Source organism: Camponotus floridanus, unplaced genomic scaffold (assembly GCF_003227725.1).
Source record: "Camponotus floridanus strain SB8 unplaced genomic scaffold, Cflo_v7.5 scaffold16, whole genome shotgun sequence".
Taxonomy (NCBI): domain Eukaryota; kingdom Metazoa; phylum Arthropoda; class Insecta; order Hymenoptera; family Formicidae; genus Camponotus; species Camponotus floridanus.
Window position 1 is genome coordinate 1074060 of NW_020229281.1, and position 17258 is coordinate 1091317.

The following is a 17258-nucleotide window of genomic DNA, read 5'->3' on the forward strand; positions in this document are numbered from 1 at the left end:
CCGGCAGGCTTACTTTCGATATTTAAACATAGGAGAAATAGAATCGACAATGAAACCTATAAATTATTGATATGGTAAATTTTGGTCGAATATAGAGTTTCTTATTTGTAATTCTCTTATTATTCGTTTAAAGATCAGACTTAACTTTCTGTTATAATATTTATATATATATATATATATATATATATATATATATATATATATGGTAGAAGAAATAAATTTATATATATAAATTTTTTTTTATCGGAGGATAGTTGAAAGTGTAATAAATAAATTTCATTGCCAATTATCTTAATCGTGCTCGACGTTAAAACGAGCGAGAGACATATCGCGCTCGATTTCTCTTTACATGTATCATGTTCCGTTTTATTTAGCACATGAATTATACACATTCGACAATACACAGCGACGACGACAATCAATTTTCGCGATTAGCATGTTCGTTCACGAAGATATTATTAGGTCTTTTCAATTAGCCTGCAAGCTATATAGGCATGGCGCACTTTGAATGCTCTTCCAGGCCACATTTGTCACCGATAATGACAGACTTAGGCTCATTTCGATATTTGTGTATATTTCGTGATCCTTCTCTCTCTCTCTCTCTCTTTCTCTTTCTCGCAAAGAAGCATAATTATATGAGAGAAATATATGTATATGTACGGAAACCTGAGAGAAAATAGCTCTTTCACCGAGGGTGGAACGGATTTTCGATTAGCGTACTCGGAGAAATTGAGAAGAATTGTCTCTTCGAGACAATCTTTTAATCTTAAAATATTAGTTTGTACGTTTAATTATTGATCTGTTAAGCGAAACGCGCGAGATCGGTCTCCGCTTTTGCTTCACAGCTTGGATCACGTTTCTCTTCGTTATAGCTTCGCTTCAGAGAGGAGTCCGCGTAGATATCTCAGCGCGATATTATTTTAAAAGTACATGTCTAAATCTCGTTGAGGCATCTCCAAAAAATTAAGAAATATACAGTAGGATCTCGCTCATGTAGCGTCAAATATCGTGCAACGAACGGAAATGTGCATGTGCCTGGATCAGTTTGTGCACGAATATACGAAGATAATATTTATGATTATTTTTCTTTTTTATTTTTTTTCCTTCTTTTTTTTTGCGCATCGACATTCTAGACGAATATATCGCAAATCTTTAACGGCCACTAATATACTTATAAAAGTGCAGAAGAATACGGTTTCTTGATATAGAGATCATTGTCTTTTTTCTTTCTTTTTTTTTTCGAAAGGAATAGGAAATACACGGTGTTTCTTGCCATTTCACATGCAATATCGCTACGTATTTCGTGGTAGGTGTATTATTCGTGGTGTACTATTATTCGATTATCCGTCGTTAGACAATAGATTGTATTTACCTCGAGAAAGCGAGGACGCGCGAATTATGTTGAGGGCGATTAAATGGCTCTCGATTAATGTAACGTGTGCCACTCGGCGATCTGCTTCCTCGGAGACTGCGTCATCTGAAGCCAGTGCTCTCGTCCCTGGCTATTACCGCTGTCCGTACCTGTAGCCGGACCGATGATGCAGGATCCGACGATGGCGTTTCCGCTCATCAACTCGCTGCTCGAATCCAGCACGCATATCTTACGCGCAGGCGTGATTAATTAATCATTTTTCCTTTGTTCGATCTATATCATTTGTGTAATTTTTAGTCCTTAAAAAAATTAGATACCTCTATGGCTGACGATGCTAGTGACGAAGCGGATATGTTAAATGACATCGCTTCGTTCCAAACGGGATTCATCGTTGCTCTCCTAACAGCTGTTTTCTTCTTCTTTCTCACTCGCCTTTCGCCGCAAAGCAGGCTGACCTTTGCGAACGGATCCAACGTCTCTTTATCCTGTGCCATGTTAATCAAAATATATATTATTCAGGCGTACACACTTAAATATATCTATAGAATATATCTATAGAATATATCTATAGAAGTTTTATTTATTTAAGAAATTTTCTATTTAGTCGGAAATAAATAAAACAAAGATTATTTTTATTTTCCAGACAAGGAGCGACATAAGACAATTGAAGGAAGAGAAGAAAGCTCTTGTTGTCTATGCGATATAACGACCACATCCTACCTGCTGGGGAAATAGATTTCTCGCTTTCATCATGAGCACTGTGAGCCTCTCAGCGCTCGGTAAGTAAGACAATGAAACCAAGACCTCTTGAATCTCTTCCGGCGGTTTGCGTTCTCTCGCTATTTCACCAAAAACTTCCACCGAAGAAGTAGAGGAAACGAGTTCGAGGCTGTCCATCGCCACTCTCAGCGAACCCACCACGTCGTTTCTCGAGAAGCGATCGTAATCGAATACCTAATAACATCACGTCATGTATATTATCAAGCAAATTATCATATTATTTTAACGATTATACAATCGAATTGGGAACGCGCGTTCACAATTCGATACTCTGCGTTCTACGCAATGTAATTGCCTGCAAAACTAGAGTCTTCTCCTGCAGTTCCTCGTAGCTAACAGGAAACTTGAAGTGCTGATCGAAAAACGGATTCGGATCATTTCGGTGGATCTGCGTCTGCCTTTTCCTACTGTCCACTTCCGGGCTGAGGCTCAATTTCACATAGGGATCGTTGAAGCCACCCTGATCACTACCGGCGAGATCATGCGCCTCGATCAAATGCACGTCCAAGTCCGATTTATCAAAGTCGTATCTCAAGCGCAAATGAAGTCTGCCCAATTGCTTCCCCGTCCTGCGATTATCGCGGTTTACTCACAGATGTACATGTTTATTTCTAGCAATAATCGGGTATTTTTTTCGAGCAGCGCGAGAGAAAGTAACTTAAGATATGCTTTTTATCAGAATGAAGTTTTATGAGTAAAGTTTTATTATGTACCTGCGAGCGCTGAGAAAGACAGGACCGTCTCGTCTTTGATAGAGATCCGGCTGTAAAGAACCGAGCGGAGAAGCAGGCGGAATGGGGCCACTGTCGCTACTGTAGGAAAATAAGAGAAATATAATTTGTAAAGAGATAAAAATGATTGAATGAAAGCTAAAATACTTGAAAAAAATAATTCGAGAAGATTTTTATGCGACTTCTTGCTAATTAATATCTTATTATCAATCGTGACAATCAAAAGTTTTGCTAATATTATAAAAAATGTACTTTCAAATAATTAGTAAATAGATTAAATTAAAAGGGAATCTTATTTACGAGAAATTTATGATTTATTTGATAAAAGTGATACATAATTAATGTGTAAATATTTGTTTCTCTGTTAAATTAGTTTATCTGAATTTTATTAAAACTTTTTACGCGAGAATTCATATGTTTATAAAAATTTTGATATAGTTGATTACCTTTTGAGAGAATTCTATTATTACCTTATGGAAGCACGTGGCGGTGGGATGAGAAGAGGTGATAAGCAACGACTGGTCTGTCTGGAAGTACTTTGAATGGCATTCATCGGCGGACACCCACAAGTAGAACTTACGCCTGTTGCTACGGATGATAAAGAGGTCTGCGAAGGCGACGCATTTCCGCTATGTAGACTGCCCGAGTTACTAGCGGGACTCGCACAACGTGCATCCAAGGACGACCCCCGGGCTGGCGATGGGGACCTATGGAAAAATTTCCAAATTATGCAAAAAAAAATATAGAAAAAGAGTGTAGAAAAATTGCAATATTGCGTAAAAAAATTGTACGTGTGTTTATTTTAGGAAAATTTTTCAAAATTTTTAAATTACACAAGGGAAATTGTGCGGCGAAGAGAAGGGAAAGAATATTTAAAAATGATTTAAAAATTTGTGAATGAAAACAATTGCAGCAAATACGAAGAAGTATTACGAAAAAAAATGAATGGCTGCTGTTATTTATTTAAATAAAACTTGGAATGGAACAATCGATACATTATAAAACAACACGCTAGACATTTGCATGTACATATTTGTAGCACGAATAAATTTTCGCGACAGTATTTTTTATTCATATTCTGATGCTCTATCATCAGAATTTTATGCAAACTCTGTTGAAAACCGCAAGTTTGAAAAGGAGAAAAATTCTATCTATTTTTCGAAGCTTTAAAGAAGATCTTTTTCTTCTCGCATTCTCTGGAAAAGCTTTAAAAAATTTATTCGATGGTCTCTTGATGTCTTTTTCTCATTCTGAATTTTGCAAACAAAACGAATGAATATCGTTTTGTTTAAAAAATTTAGAATGAAGAATGAGAACTTTTTCCGTACTAACCTCGAGTTTCTGCTAGGTGGATACGAGGAGGCGGCGTGCAGGGGATCGTGTCGAGCATGATGCCGTCCATCAGGACCGAAAGCTCTGATCTGAGGCGACGACCCGCGATGACTCGAAGGACAGGGCGCACCCTCGACCGAGCTCTGGGAGCTGACGGACGAGTTCCTCGCCAACGTACGACCACCACCGCCTGGATAGCTGCGACTTTGGTGAGGTAAGCCTTTAGATAGAAAACAAATTACAATTAAGCGGAATGAAAAATTATCAAGGTAATAACGGCCAGGAAATAGCTTTCGAGAGTCTTTCAATTATGCACGACAGTGGCCCTATAAATTTTTTATTCGACCAGAAACGGGGACGTATCGAGAGAGTCTGAATGAATATTAGAGATTCGGAATATTACATTTTAAATCGTTAATAAATGTAAAAAATTTTATATATATTCGTTGAAAATGCAATTTTCAGAGATAAAATAAAGTATATTTATAGGCTCTATAAACCTTAATTATAAGATGGATTTGGAAGAGGCTTAATTGCTTATAATTTAATCATTTTTTGGAGACATACTTTTTTTAGAAATTGTATTAAGGAAAGAATTCCGCCTGCTCGCCCCTTTTTTATATTTGAATTATAATATAATCTTAACTAATGTAAGATTGTGGGAACACAATCCTATTGAAGGAATGATTACCCGATTCAGTTGTCGATGGTTGTACCGCATGTTGTTCCTTTGCAATGTTAAATTCCTGAAACAAAAAATGGAGATAATTAGAATTTGCTTTAACAACTTGGATGCGAAGCTCGCCGAGTTTATTCGATCCAAACGTGCTCGTTAAATATTCGATAAATAGATTTTTAATTAATTATACGCGTGCGCGCATCTCGTTCCAATTTCCCATTGAACAATTTTTCGACAAGAAATTTCTAACATTTTTCTCGGATGAAAAATTGTGCTGGAATTTATATGCAGAAATATTTTCAACGCAGCCAGAGAGAACGACTTGATCTCGTGTTCCGAGAAAAAATATCACTGTAGGCAAATATTCTTGATATTTATTTATTTTTATTCAATACGATTTTATTTATAATACTGTAAATGATATTGAATCCGTCACAAGTAAACCGTGTGTGCTTACAACATAATATTTAGCAAAAACGTTAAAATCTACACGCAAAGAAGAAAAATCAAATTGTTAAAGAATGTAATAAAAAATACAAGAGAGGAACGTTTAATCATACCATGAAAAATTAATTAGGAAGATTTATATTAATTACAAAGTAGCAGTTTCTCGCAATATTTTTATTTCGCGAAAATATCTTTCAATTTCATTTTTTTCAAATCAGAATTATGAAAAAAAGTGTACGTGTGCATTTCTGTGGTTATAATACATTAAAATACTCGAGGCAATGCAATTATCACAAAACGAAACTTTAATGTGAATTTATATCTAGCCATTACTGTGCAGATTAATTAAACCCATGATTGTCGGTGGAAAATAACTGTTATGTGTGTGGAAAATGAAGCTAAAATAAATAATTCTTTTCTTTTCATTTCTTTTCTTTTTTTTAATAATTTTCTTTCGAGTATCGCTGAAATATGTTTTGAATTCTTCATTCATATATATGATCAGAAATAATGCAACCGCGTAGCATGAATCTTATGTCATCGGTGGCGATATTTATTTTCGAGACTTATATTTCCAAGCTCGTTACATATTAATTTACATTTCATCGGCAACTTCTCTCATATTTTAACGTATATACACATCAACGTACCTTCTCTTGCATAGATATACATCATTAATCATCTCTCGCTGAATTCAGTATCGAATCCTGTGCATTTTTTATTTTTCTCGTCTTCTATTTTATATACATAGGCATTTTCTACGATATAGGCAGAGGGTCATGTCAATATTTTCTCCTCTTGGTTTTGCCAGTGTATCACTTTTTTATAGGAAAACAAAAACAGCGTGTGTTTTAACGGTTTAATCGTAACTTCGTGAACGTACGATTTCCCGTGTCGTGTTGCTCTCCGCTTGTGTCAACGGAATTAACGTTTTAATTAAAGACCGCTTGTTTCAGAAATTGAGCGCTCTGTTGTAATAACGTTTGCTTCGTACAATGTGAAAAAGCGGGACTTTTTCTCGCAATAATCATAGTTGATCCTGTAAACTTTGAAAACGCGGCTTCTAACTCGATTATTAAGTACGTTTGAGTAGTGGCCCTACTTGAATCGGTGAAGTGAAAAATTTTCTAGAGTTTTGATTACCTAAACAAATATCTAAGAGGATCTTGTTCAACTAAAAATTTTTGTTCGGAAAGGAACAAAGAGTAATTTTTTTAAAAAACGTATTTGTAAATCTGTGCTAAATTTAATTACGATTTATACTTAAGTAAAGAATAAAATATCAATGGTATGAGTGTTTGATATATCAAAGTGAAATTTCATTGGTTTTACATAGTGACCGTGTTAGTTTATGCATATATATGATTAACTGTACTCTTTTATTACACATTAAAAATAATAATGAATCGGTGAAGCGAAAAATTTTCTAGAGTAATTTTTTTAAAAAACGTATTTGTAAATCCGTGCTAAATTTAATTACGATTTATACTTAGGATAAGGGATAAATGAGTGTTTGATATATCAAGGTGAAATTTCATTGGCCATATTAGCTTATGCATATGTTCGATTAACTGTACTCTTTTATTGCACATTAAAAATAATAATGATAAGACACTTCTTTAAACACGATATAACAACCAGATTTGTAATCTTTTAAAGAAAACGCGTTTTTTATTCAACGCGTCTCTTGAGATGGTGATGATAATCGAGCGGTTCCTTTGAAGTTCGAGGCGTCCTCCATAAGTCCTTGATAAGGACGAGCCTTTGAATTATGAAGCCAAGGAGGGAGAGAGGCAGAGGTAGAGAGAGACACTCAAAGATGCTAACTTCGTGTTTCAATGTCGTGACGAGAGGGTAGGTGGCAGTTACGGGGTTGAGGTCGCTGGAAGCTGCCTTTCACGGGTCGATACTTGGAGCGGAGCGCGAACGGAATCCACGGTTCCGCCCATCGAGTCGAAATATCCAAATCGTCATCGTTTTTCTATTCGTATCGATATCGTTGTATCGATCGCGATTCATGCTCCTAGCAACCAGAATTTACGTATATCCCCAAGTACGATACGATCAAGTATATCCCAAGTGAAACACTCCTGTTAAATTCGACAGCTGTTTACATCGGATGTTTCGTCGTCACGTTTACATATCGTACTTGTGTGTGTTGCGTAAACTTACGCACGTCCTTCCTTCTGATGCAATACACGCGCACGCGATAGTTCTAATTTGCGAGTCCTGGCAAATTGGACACATGCTTAATACGTAACTTTTGAACTTCCGAAAGATCCGTATATGATAAATATAAAATTGATATTAATAATATTGAGACTAATCATAGTATTTAAAAATTTTAAATTTCATGTTAAAATATTTTTTGAAATAGATCTTTTTATCTTTTATTAAGCTTTTTAGATAAATGTTGAGTATGTATCTGGAAGAATATTTTGCGCACGAGTAGATGAAGTTCCAATGTGTAGTTTAAATGCGCGCGTTTGTAGACTTTTTTCTTTGTATATAATATAATTGATAATATCCTGTATCGAGAAATTCAGGTAGATTTCGATATATTTGAGAGAATTGATAAAAGATATAAGCACGAGTGACTTAATTAAAGTCTTCGCAATAACAAGATATTTTCGCGAATCAAAGTTATCGAATGACACGTGCGCGCACGTGAGAAAACGAAGGGAAAGAGAGAGGGGGGGAGACGCAATATTAAAAATTTATACATGCACGATACGCATAAAAATGTCCTCCTCTTTTTCCGCGATGAACTTCTTTTGCCGGCGGTGTCCGCTAGATTTTAATTTTGCACCCGCGCAAAAAAAAAATTAACTCGCTTTATCATGCAAATTTCATTCGACATAGCGGCGACCAGGGACCAAGAGCTTTTTCTATAGCTTTTCACGTTCGAAATGCCGCTTCGTATAAGTCACGAACGGAATATTAGAGAGGGAGAACTTCGGCCAGCAAATGTGTGTATGTATTCGCTTAGAAACATAAACCGTTATCGATCATGCATAACAAATATTGCCGGCAAATTCTAGTATAGTCACCCTCAGGTAAGAAGTGACCTGGACTTTAAATGGACAAAACACGAATGACATATATTCGCGAATGGCATGTATTCGCGAAATGGTGTTATAAAAAATGTTTAAAGATTGTTTAAATATTTAAATTTTATGCACAGATTTCAAATTAATTACGAATAATTAAAATTATCAACTATTGAACATCTGAAGATATGCAAAAAATTAAAAAATGTGAAAAAATTTTCGCGAAAAATTCATAGTTTTTATTAGTAAGACAGTTAGTACAAACGATCTATGAAGTACTTCATTTAAATATTGATTGAGTATAAAAGTAAACCTGCCTTGATAAATAACAACATAAAATCCCATCAGTTTTTATCACCCAAATTGAATATCGAAGGGAAAAACTATTTTATCATATTTCGATTAGGACACACACACACACATACACTATAGAAAAAAATAACAGCAGTTTTCGCGTTTTTAAAATTTTTCGCTGAAATTGTAAAGCGTTATATATATTAAATTGCTATGCAAATAAAAAAAATTGTATTTGTTCATTACGCGTGAAAAAGAGTTAAATAATCAAAAAAGTAAGTGCATGAAATGAATGTTGATGAAAATCACATATATAAATACATATATATATATATATATATATATATATATATATATATAAGATATATAAAATACATATATAAGATATTATTAGGTGAAAAATTCTCTGAAAGAATTTAATAATATTTTGCATTTTTAAATTGTGTGTGTGTGTATGTGTGAAAGATAAGGAAAAAAATATAATGTGCATGAACAAATAATCGAGATGAAAAGGAATATAAAATTCCTATAATTACATTTGAATTGAAATGAGGAGATATCAAAAGCATTATATCCACGTTAATCTTCTGTCGGATAATAAAAGCTTTATGAAAACAGCAAAATCGCTGGTTTATTAGAGGACATTTTAATGCGGAAACTCGAGGGCGTATAAGCTTCGTATGAAGCTTTACGTAACCTTTCTAGAAGAATGATGCATCGGGGCAAATCTTATCGATGAATAGAAAGGGCTTGACACGATGCATGTATCGGATTATTCCCTTTTGTGTTTATGCAAAATACTAGCTGTAGCTTAATTTTGAGAGTATAACGCGTAATTGACATTATAGTACATCGAGGAATATATTCATCGCTTATAAGAAGCACTGAGAATTTTGATACAGAGAGGGATGCAGTCTCCCTTCCGTTTCGCATGCATCAAGTTCCTACGTGACCATTGCAGAACTTCTCAAAATGCATGAGGCTGCAAGGAATTTAATTTTTCTTCTTTTTTTTCTAAATAACTAACAAGAATTCGTATGATTGAATCTAGTCTGTGAAAAATGATACTTCAGAAAATGAATTGTGTTAAAGTTTTCCAATTTTTCAACTCTCAATGTATCGCTGCATGTTGACAGAACGCTTACTTAACTGCAGTAAAATATGTTATTTACAAGTAAAACTATTTAGATTGAAAAGATAAATTAAGTTTGATTTAATAATAAAAATATTAGTATTTTAGAAAATTGTAAGAATATTCTTCGATATTTGAAAGAAAAAAATAGATATTTATCTTCCACGAATAGAAAAAATTATCATACAATTGTTGATGTTTCAAAATTGCTCAACATGATTCAAATTATTATACATGTTATTTAAATTAATCTCGAGAATTCTCTTGACTTTTGACTTTTAGTAAAATTGTAATTGCTAAAAATAACGACACAATATTTTTTTAATGAGACTATTATGAAAAAGATTTGTAAAGTTTTTTTTTAAATATATATATATATATATATATATATATATATATATATACTTTAAGAAATTTATTATCTATTTTTTATTATATATAATTTTTTATATAAATTCATATTATGAAAAATTATAATATAATTATAATTATAATTATATAATATTATATAATTATAATTTTTCATAATATGAATTATGAAATATATATTTCATTATGAAAATATATATATTGAATTATGAAATATATATTTCATTATGAAAAATTATAATATAATTATAATTTTTCATTATATTATGATTATATTTAACGATTAAAAAATAGTTCACATATAAGAAACTAAAAGTAATTGCGTAGTTTAGATTTGACTTCATTGAATATCTTATATTCGCGACACACTTGCACGTTGCGTGATCTGTCATGCGTATAGCGGATCGAACGCGTGTCAATCTATGACGGAATCTCGATCACGGTATCTCGATCGTGTATCTGTCAGAGCTGTTCCAATACCAATTAACCACTCTTCATTTCTTGTCATGTTAGAAGCATTGATCCGGAACGTGGTCCATGGGTCGCCGTTCCCGCGCGAATCCAGCTACAAAAGTGCTGAATTTTAATTAACTACGCGCGTCTCTTGTTTGTATTTATATCGTTTCTTTCATTATTTGATAATTTATATTAACGGAAATAACTACGCATTTTCCATTTATGATATCAACGATAAGAATAGTCAGCATTCGAATATCAATCATGTATGCTTTTTTAATTAAAATTCGCTATTTCATAATTAAAATTCATAATTAAAATAATTATACTAGAAAGTAATTTAAATTTGAATTGTGTGATTATTTTTGTTTCTTCGTTTCAAATTTATAGATTAAATAACAAATTATCTTTAAGAATCCATAATTTGTTATTTAGATGTCAGTTAATTAAATTTGACTTTTCAACAAATTTGTATAAATTGGATTCTCGCGCAAGTATGCTAGAGAAGGATTATCTGAAATAATTTAATAAGAAGTTTCAATATGCATTGAATTTGGAATGAAAATAATATTATTTAATCATATGTCATTAAATTAATAATGTTCTCAATGATTTTATGTCACGATTTTTCTTATCGCAAATTCCCCAGACAGATACACGATTAGTTTCTATTGATTATTGGATAATGATATGTAACGACGGACAGTGCCCCGGCAATTGATTTAATTTTCATTCAATTAATCGCCACGATGACGTAATCGTTCATCGATAGAAATCCTATAGCCTTAATAAGTAAAACGATGAAGAGTCGGTATGGATTTTTACAGCCAGCACCAAAACCCAATTCGCTCATAGTGATTCCTTTGCACGAGCCAATAAACTTACGTAACTCTAATCTTGCTTAGTTATTTATAAAAGTAAGTTGGTTTTATAATTTTCTCTTAAAATCCTATGCATATTCTCAAAGTATCGCCAAAGTTATATATATATTTGCATGTTTTTTGCATGAATCAAAGTGAAATCGCATGCTAATTAAAGAAGCGTCGATTGAAAAATGGAGTGTGATTAGATTCATCAGAGATTAGTCGCACGCATCGACGTAATTCGCTACGACACGCAAGGAAACGCCAAAAGTCACACGCGTAGCAAAGAGAAACGACCATGCTAGAATGCGCGCAACAAGTGTACACAAATCGGTGAGGCATGAAACTGCATAGTACTTTTGCATACGCGTCTAAAGTGTTCTTCCGCGAAATAATTCAGTAATACTTTTCCTTAAAATTTCCCTCTCTGAAAAAGATAAATCTCTAAAATCCGTAAAAAACAACTCAATCTTTTAGATATTCATTTAAAATTGTCTCGATTTTCCATTTAAATTGTTTGAAATTGATCAATTTTCTCAGATTGCTTTAATTGAATTAAAAATAATGATATCACGTTCAGAAACATAAATTGGATAAAATATTATAAAAATATATTTTGCATGGGAAAAATGGGAAATATAAGGTATACAGGGTGTCAGGTCAATCTCTTCCCAAAAAAAACTCTTGTAACTTATCTCGAGAGCTTTTCGAAACACTACAATAAAGTATTTTTCCATCGAGTACTTTTCGAGTTATGAGGCTTGAAATAATCTCTTAATTTTACATAAATCATCAAATATCTAGTAAAATATTCATTTTTCGATTATCTTACCTTAATAATTTTATGTACAAAATAATGAGAGGAATCAATTGATGTAAAGAGAACACATAATTGTTTCGAAGAAAAAATATGTAACTTGCAATTAACAATTACATACAATTTTTTTTAAATTAAAGTACTCGATAAAAAAAAACTTTATTATAGTGTTTTGAAAAAATAAGCTGCAAGAGCCTTTATTTGGGGGAAGAGACTGACCCTCTGAGACACCCTGCATACAAGAAACTATTTTTTCTAGAAAAGAATATGATTTAAAATAGGGAATAAAACAGAGGAGAGAAAAGGGTAGTGTTTTGTATTTTAAATTACATTATGTCATGAGAACATGTGCTTGACAAATGTCAAGAGAAATCTCTCGTACGGTTCTGGAATGTAATCACGGTACCTCCGAACTGGTCGAAGTCGTACTGTCGGCACTATCGGTATTTGCGACGGAAGATAGATGCGGCCTCGCGCCCCTTTGGGCCCATCTACCCCTGATTATCGCCACTCCTGTCACTGCGCCGATCTTAGTGGCCGCGCTCGACGCGTTGCTCGACATGCCTTTGTCCCCGGATGTCGCTCCTCCGCTTCCGCCTCCGCCGCATAGCTCCAGAACATCGCCCAGGACCTCCGACAATTTGTCCGGCACTTTGACGAACGCGTGCAAAACAACCGTCCGAGCTCGAGTTGGTCCGCGACGAGGGTCCGCGTGCGATTTTCTTCAGCGTTTGTTTATCAATTTGCGCTCTCGCGAGGATCTTGGGGACGGGGGGAGAATTCGCGACAGCTTTTTGCCACTCTTACATCTACAAGTTGAAAACTTTTGCTCGCTGAACACGTCGGATGCCCGATGCGAGCCATTCGCCTTCTTAACTATTTTGATAATCAATCGCGCGAATGTAAAAGTTTACGTTCACGTAGTTGAAAAGTAACGCGCTCCTCGAACGCTATTAGGAAGTAGTTCGAAACTTAACGTGGTGGAATAGCAATTGCGCATAAATCGCGTTTAACAATTAATAGATAAACTTTAAGGCCAAGTTATTATAATATAGTAAGATTTCGAACTCTCAAGGACTTACAGTAAGACGCTTTTGTTATAATAATGTGGGTATATTACAAATCGCTGTAACTTCTGATGGAGCAACTTGAAGATAAAGAAGAATCGTCGAACGTAGGGAGGGAGGGATCAAATATTTGAATTAATAATTATTATCGTCGAGTCTGGCGCGAGATTTTAATTCTATTAGTATTTAAATATTCTCGCTTTGCACGTGTGATGGGAGATATTGCCGATATAACCGCGAAGATAGTTCGTTTCATTATTACACGAATATAACTGTCAATAAAGCCTGTGATATTAATTACGTGCCGTTTGAAGTAAACACGCGTTTGCCTAGGGCGTAATTCGCTCTCGCTTAAATCAATCAATCGTATCACGAATCGGTCGATTAGTTATCTCATATCTACTTGAGCTGTAATTCGGTTACATTCCTGGCAACACATCTGCGTGCAAATCGATACATTTTCATATGTAATTTGCATTCTTCTCTTAAAATCAGAGAACAGTGGTAAAATTTATGCTTGCAGTGGAGAATTTATGCTTTTTTAAATTCTCATTTTCTTGCTATTTACACGAGTCTAATTCGAAAATAACAAACAACGTAAAGCACAACGCATGCTTGGTACATGAAAATTCTGCGATGTAAAATCAAACGACGCGTATTGTATTGAAACTAGGTAAATATTTAAAATGATTAAAGTTAAATGAGACGAACGATATGTAACGCGGAAATATTGAAATTCAATTTTCCGAAATTACTTCAATTGTTGGACATATTAGCAAATATTATCGCTGTTACGATTACTCGAGGAAAGATTAACCGGATTATTATTGCTGGAATATAACTAGGTTTTGAAGGAATCAATTTTTTTATCTAATTTATCTTTATTCATTGTATGATATAACTAATTTAAATCTCATAAGAAAATTTGACGATGGAAAACTCGATGAATAGCGTCTATTATGCGATACATTCGGATTGTTATTTTTTTTCTTTCTCCAAAGAGGCCATTATAACAATTTTAATAAGCTAATTAAGTCATTGGAATTATTTCGATTTTTTAACGATATGTATATCAAGATTAATAACCGGTGATGAGAAAGCACGCTAATTCGTGAATATTTCAATAAATATCGCGAAGGAAGAGAAGAGATATTGGCAGTGCTGATCCGAGTATTCGAGCTAAAATCGATATTTATTCTATAATTGACATGTGTCTACCTAACTTCTCTTCAAAATTACATTACCATTATCTGCCTCAGTCCCTCAAGTACTATAGCGATCCCTTCCTTACTGCGCGCTTTGCCCTACTTTCTCTATAAAAACTACGAATTGGTCATTCAGCACAGAGCGAAATTTCGTAACTTCGCCCCTCGTAGTCGCCGCCCTCCATTAATCATGCATGAAGCTCAAATACAACTGGATTTCATTATGGTTCAGCGGTTATGCGCGACCGCGGCTCATTACTCTAACCGTAGTCCGATCCGATTAATTTTACGTCAACCCTGTCTATTCTCTCGCCTCTCTCTCTCCCTCTTTCTCCCTCTCTCTCTCTCTCTTTCTCTCTCTTTCTCTCTTTCTCTTCACCCAAGAGAGGAAGCGAGTGAACAGTCAGAATTACGACTACTTAAACGCCATGCTGACCCGATTCGCCGTCGGTCATCCGAGTAGTAACAGCGAGCATTCAGCTTCGGAAGCGGGGAACAGCGTGGGAGGGAGGAAGGGAAGGTTCTCTCATTACACGATAATAATTAATTAACACCTTCGTTCGATATACTACCGATTCAACGTGCTCGATTGATGACGGTGCGGGCGCGGGATTAATTTCGTTCACTTACTCGCACTCACCGACGTACGAAAGTCGTCAACTTTCGTGGTTTCGTTCGCGGTGACGTCGATTACGGCGACGTGGATGCCGAACATGTATCACCGGGTATCACCGTACCGCGATACTGGGCCAGCCCGACTGACTTCGTATACGCAAAGCCAGGGCTCGTCGTGCACCACCAGAAAACGGTGATTCGCCGCCGAGGGTAGCTGATGGCTGGAGGTGGTGGGCGGTCGGTTCCGCCACCGAGAGGGAAGAGAGAAAGAGAGAGAGCAAGAGAGAGAGAGAGAGAGAGAGAGAGAGAGAAAGAGCAAGAGAGAGAGAGAGACCCTCGACTGGTGGATAGCAGAAGAGAAGATGGATATCGGCCACGAGAGAGAAAGAGAGATAGAAAATGGTGCGTGCGCCGCAACAGGTTACACCTCAGGGACGCGAGCGATTTCGGAGCAGGAAAGTAGTTCCACTTTTGTCTCAGTTTATATGGACGATATATATATATTAATGTAAATTATGTAATTAAGAGCGTTGAATGTAAAATTTAATTATTATTCGTATCAGAAGCGGAGATGACGCGATGTCATGTGCATAAATTGAAAAAGAGATTCGATTCTACGATCGTATCAAGCATACGATAGATAAGATTTTATTGCTCCAATTGTATATAATTGCACTATGCTTGTGTACTTAAAATCCTTTCTATTTTATATCGTCTTTAGACTAAGAAATAATGAGACACGCAACATGGTACTTTATTCCCAAGACTGCAAGGAGATGACGCGATGCGAGTCATGTGCATAAATTGAAAAAGAGATTCGATTTTCCGATCGTAATATCAAGCATAGGATAGATAAGATTTTATTGCTCCAATTGTATATAATTGCACTATGCTTGTGTACTTAAAATCCTTTCTATTTTATATCGTTTTTTAGACTGAGAAACAATGAGACACGCAACATGGTACTTTATTCCCAAGACTTTGCAAGGAGATTAGTTACCTTTAGCTACCAATTATTTAATAAAGAAAAATTTAATGTACAATTCTCAGAAGATTGTACTAATTTCAATCTCGAAATGTCGTACTAATTTCAGATTCTTTGGAATTTGAAAGTCCTCGTTTTCAACGATTAAATGTTATGAAATTTTTGTTATTAAATTTCTAATTAAGTTTCGTTAAAATGTAGATGAATTGTGAACTGTCATTGTTCAATTTGCTAAAGCGTCAATTTAATAATAATTAGCATAACTGCTCGTGCCTAGACATTAACCAGATTGGACTGCATTGAACTCATAATTCTATAACAGTTCGCGTCTAGACATTATTAATTAGGATTGGATTGCATTGGACTTATTTTATCCGGAGAAGGATTAAAATAAACGAGCTTTTTTAATTTAAGAAGATTTCCGAAACTTTTTACACACTCATATGTAGATTGCATATCCGTTCTTGAACTAATAATTCTTTTCCGTCTTGTATATAAGAACTTTTCGTTACACGAGGACAGTTGTACATTGTATGTATAGTACATATGTACAGTTATAGATCGGTACAATAAAACTTTAAAAGTATGCAGGCTGCGCTCTCTCCTTCCCTTTCTCACTTTCTCTGTCTCTCTTCGTCGATATATTTTTTAACCTTTCTACAATCACGGTAATGGATATAAGTAAGCAAGCACGCAAACTATTACGACTGTAGACTAGCTATTTTTCTTGGATTATTTGTCTCATGAATGTAATGACATTTAGAAACTGAATTTATATTACTACTTTGTTGATTTAAATAACATCGCGTGACTGGATGACATTTATTCAAAGTCTGATTTTCTTTATAAAAAATTATTTGTTAATAAAACATTGTTATATTATAATTGCACGATATGTAACAATTTTCGTTTAAAGTACTTTCTTAACGAAATGAGATTGCTTATTTAATGTTGGCAATATTTAAATTTAAGAATACCTTCTAAGAGAGAGAGAGAGAGAGAGAGAGAGAGAGGAGAGAGAGACAGAAAGTCTCGGAGGAGCTAAGCAATCTCGCATCTTCGGG

General features: G+C 34.7%; 2 protein-coding genes across 11 annotated transcripts in view; one reads left to right on the forward strand and one right to left on the reverse strand.

Annotated features, from left to right (window-relative positions):
* LOC105251277 overlaps nt 1-17258 on the forward strand; it is a 133138-nt gene that overhangs the window by 73283 nt on the left and 42597 nt on the right. Inside the window, exons 2-3 of the mRNA XM_011257945.3 lie at nt 2016-2151; nt 4232-4429. The gene's annotated coding sequence lies outside the window, so the exon portion shown is untranslated. The remainder of the gene's footprint in view (nt 1-2015; nt 2152-4231; nt 4430-17258) is intronic.
* Nucleotides 232-17258, reverse strand: part of LOC105251278 (synaptotagmin-5) — a 35110-nt gene continuing 18083 nt past the window's right edge. For 2 of the 10 annotated variants that reach the window (XM_025406964.1, XM_011257946.2), the window contains exons 3-10: nt 4907-4961; nt 4216-4435; nt 3354-3590; nt 2866-2964; nt 2448-2721; nt 2093-2326; nt 1690-1857; nt 232-1600 (exon numbers count right to left, since the gene is read on the reverse strand). In XM_025406964.1, coding sequence (XP_025262749.1) covers nt 1427-1600; nt 1690-1857; nt 2093-2326; nt 2448-2721; nt 2866-2964; nt 3354-3590; nt 4216-4435; nt 4907-4961 — 1461 coding nt within the window. In that variant the 3' untranslated portion in view covers nt 232-1426. Of the gene's footprint in view, nt 1601-1689; nt 1858-2092; nt 2327-2447; nt 2722-2865; nt 2965-3353; nt 3591-4215; nt 4436-4906; nt 4962-12728; nt 13156-15148; nt 15404-17258 lie in introns of those variants that run through there. The other 8 variants (XM_011257957.3, XM_025406965.1, XM_011257954.3 and 5 more) reach the window with 8 other exon arrangements.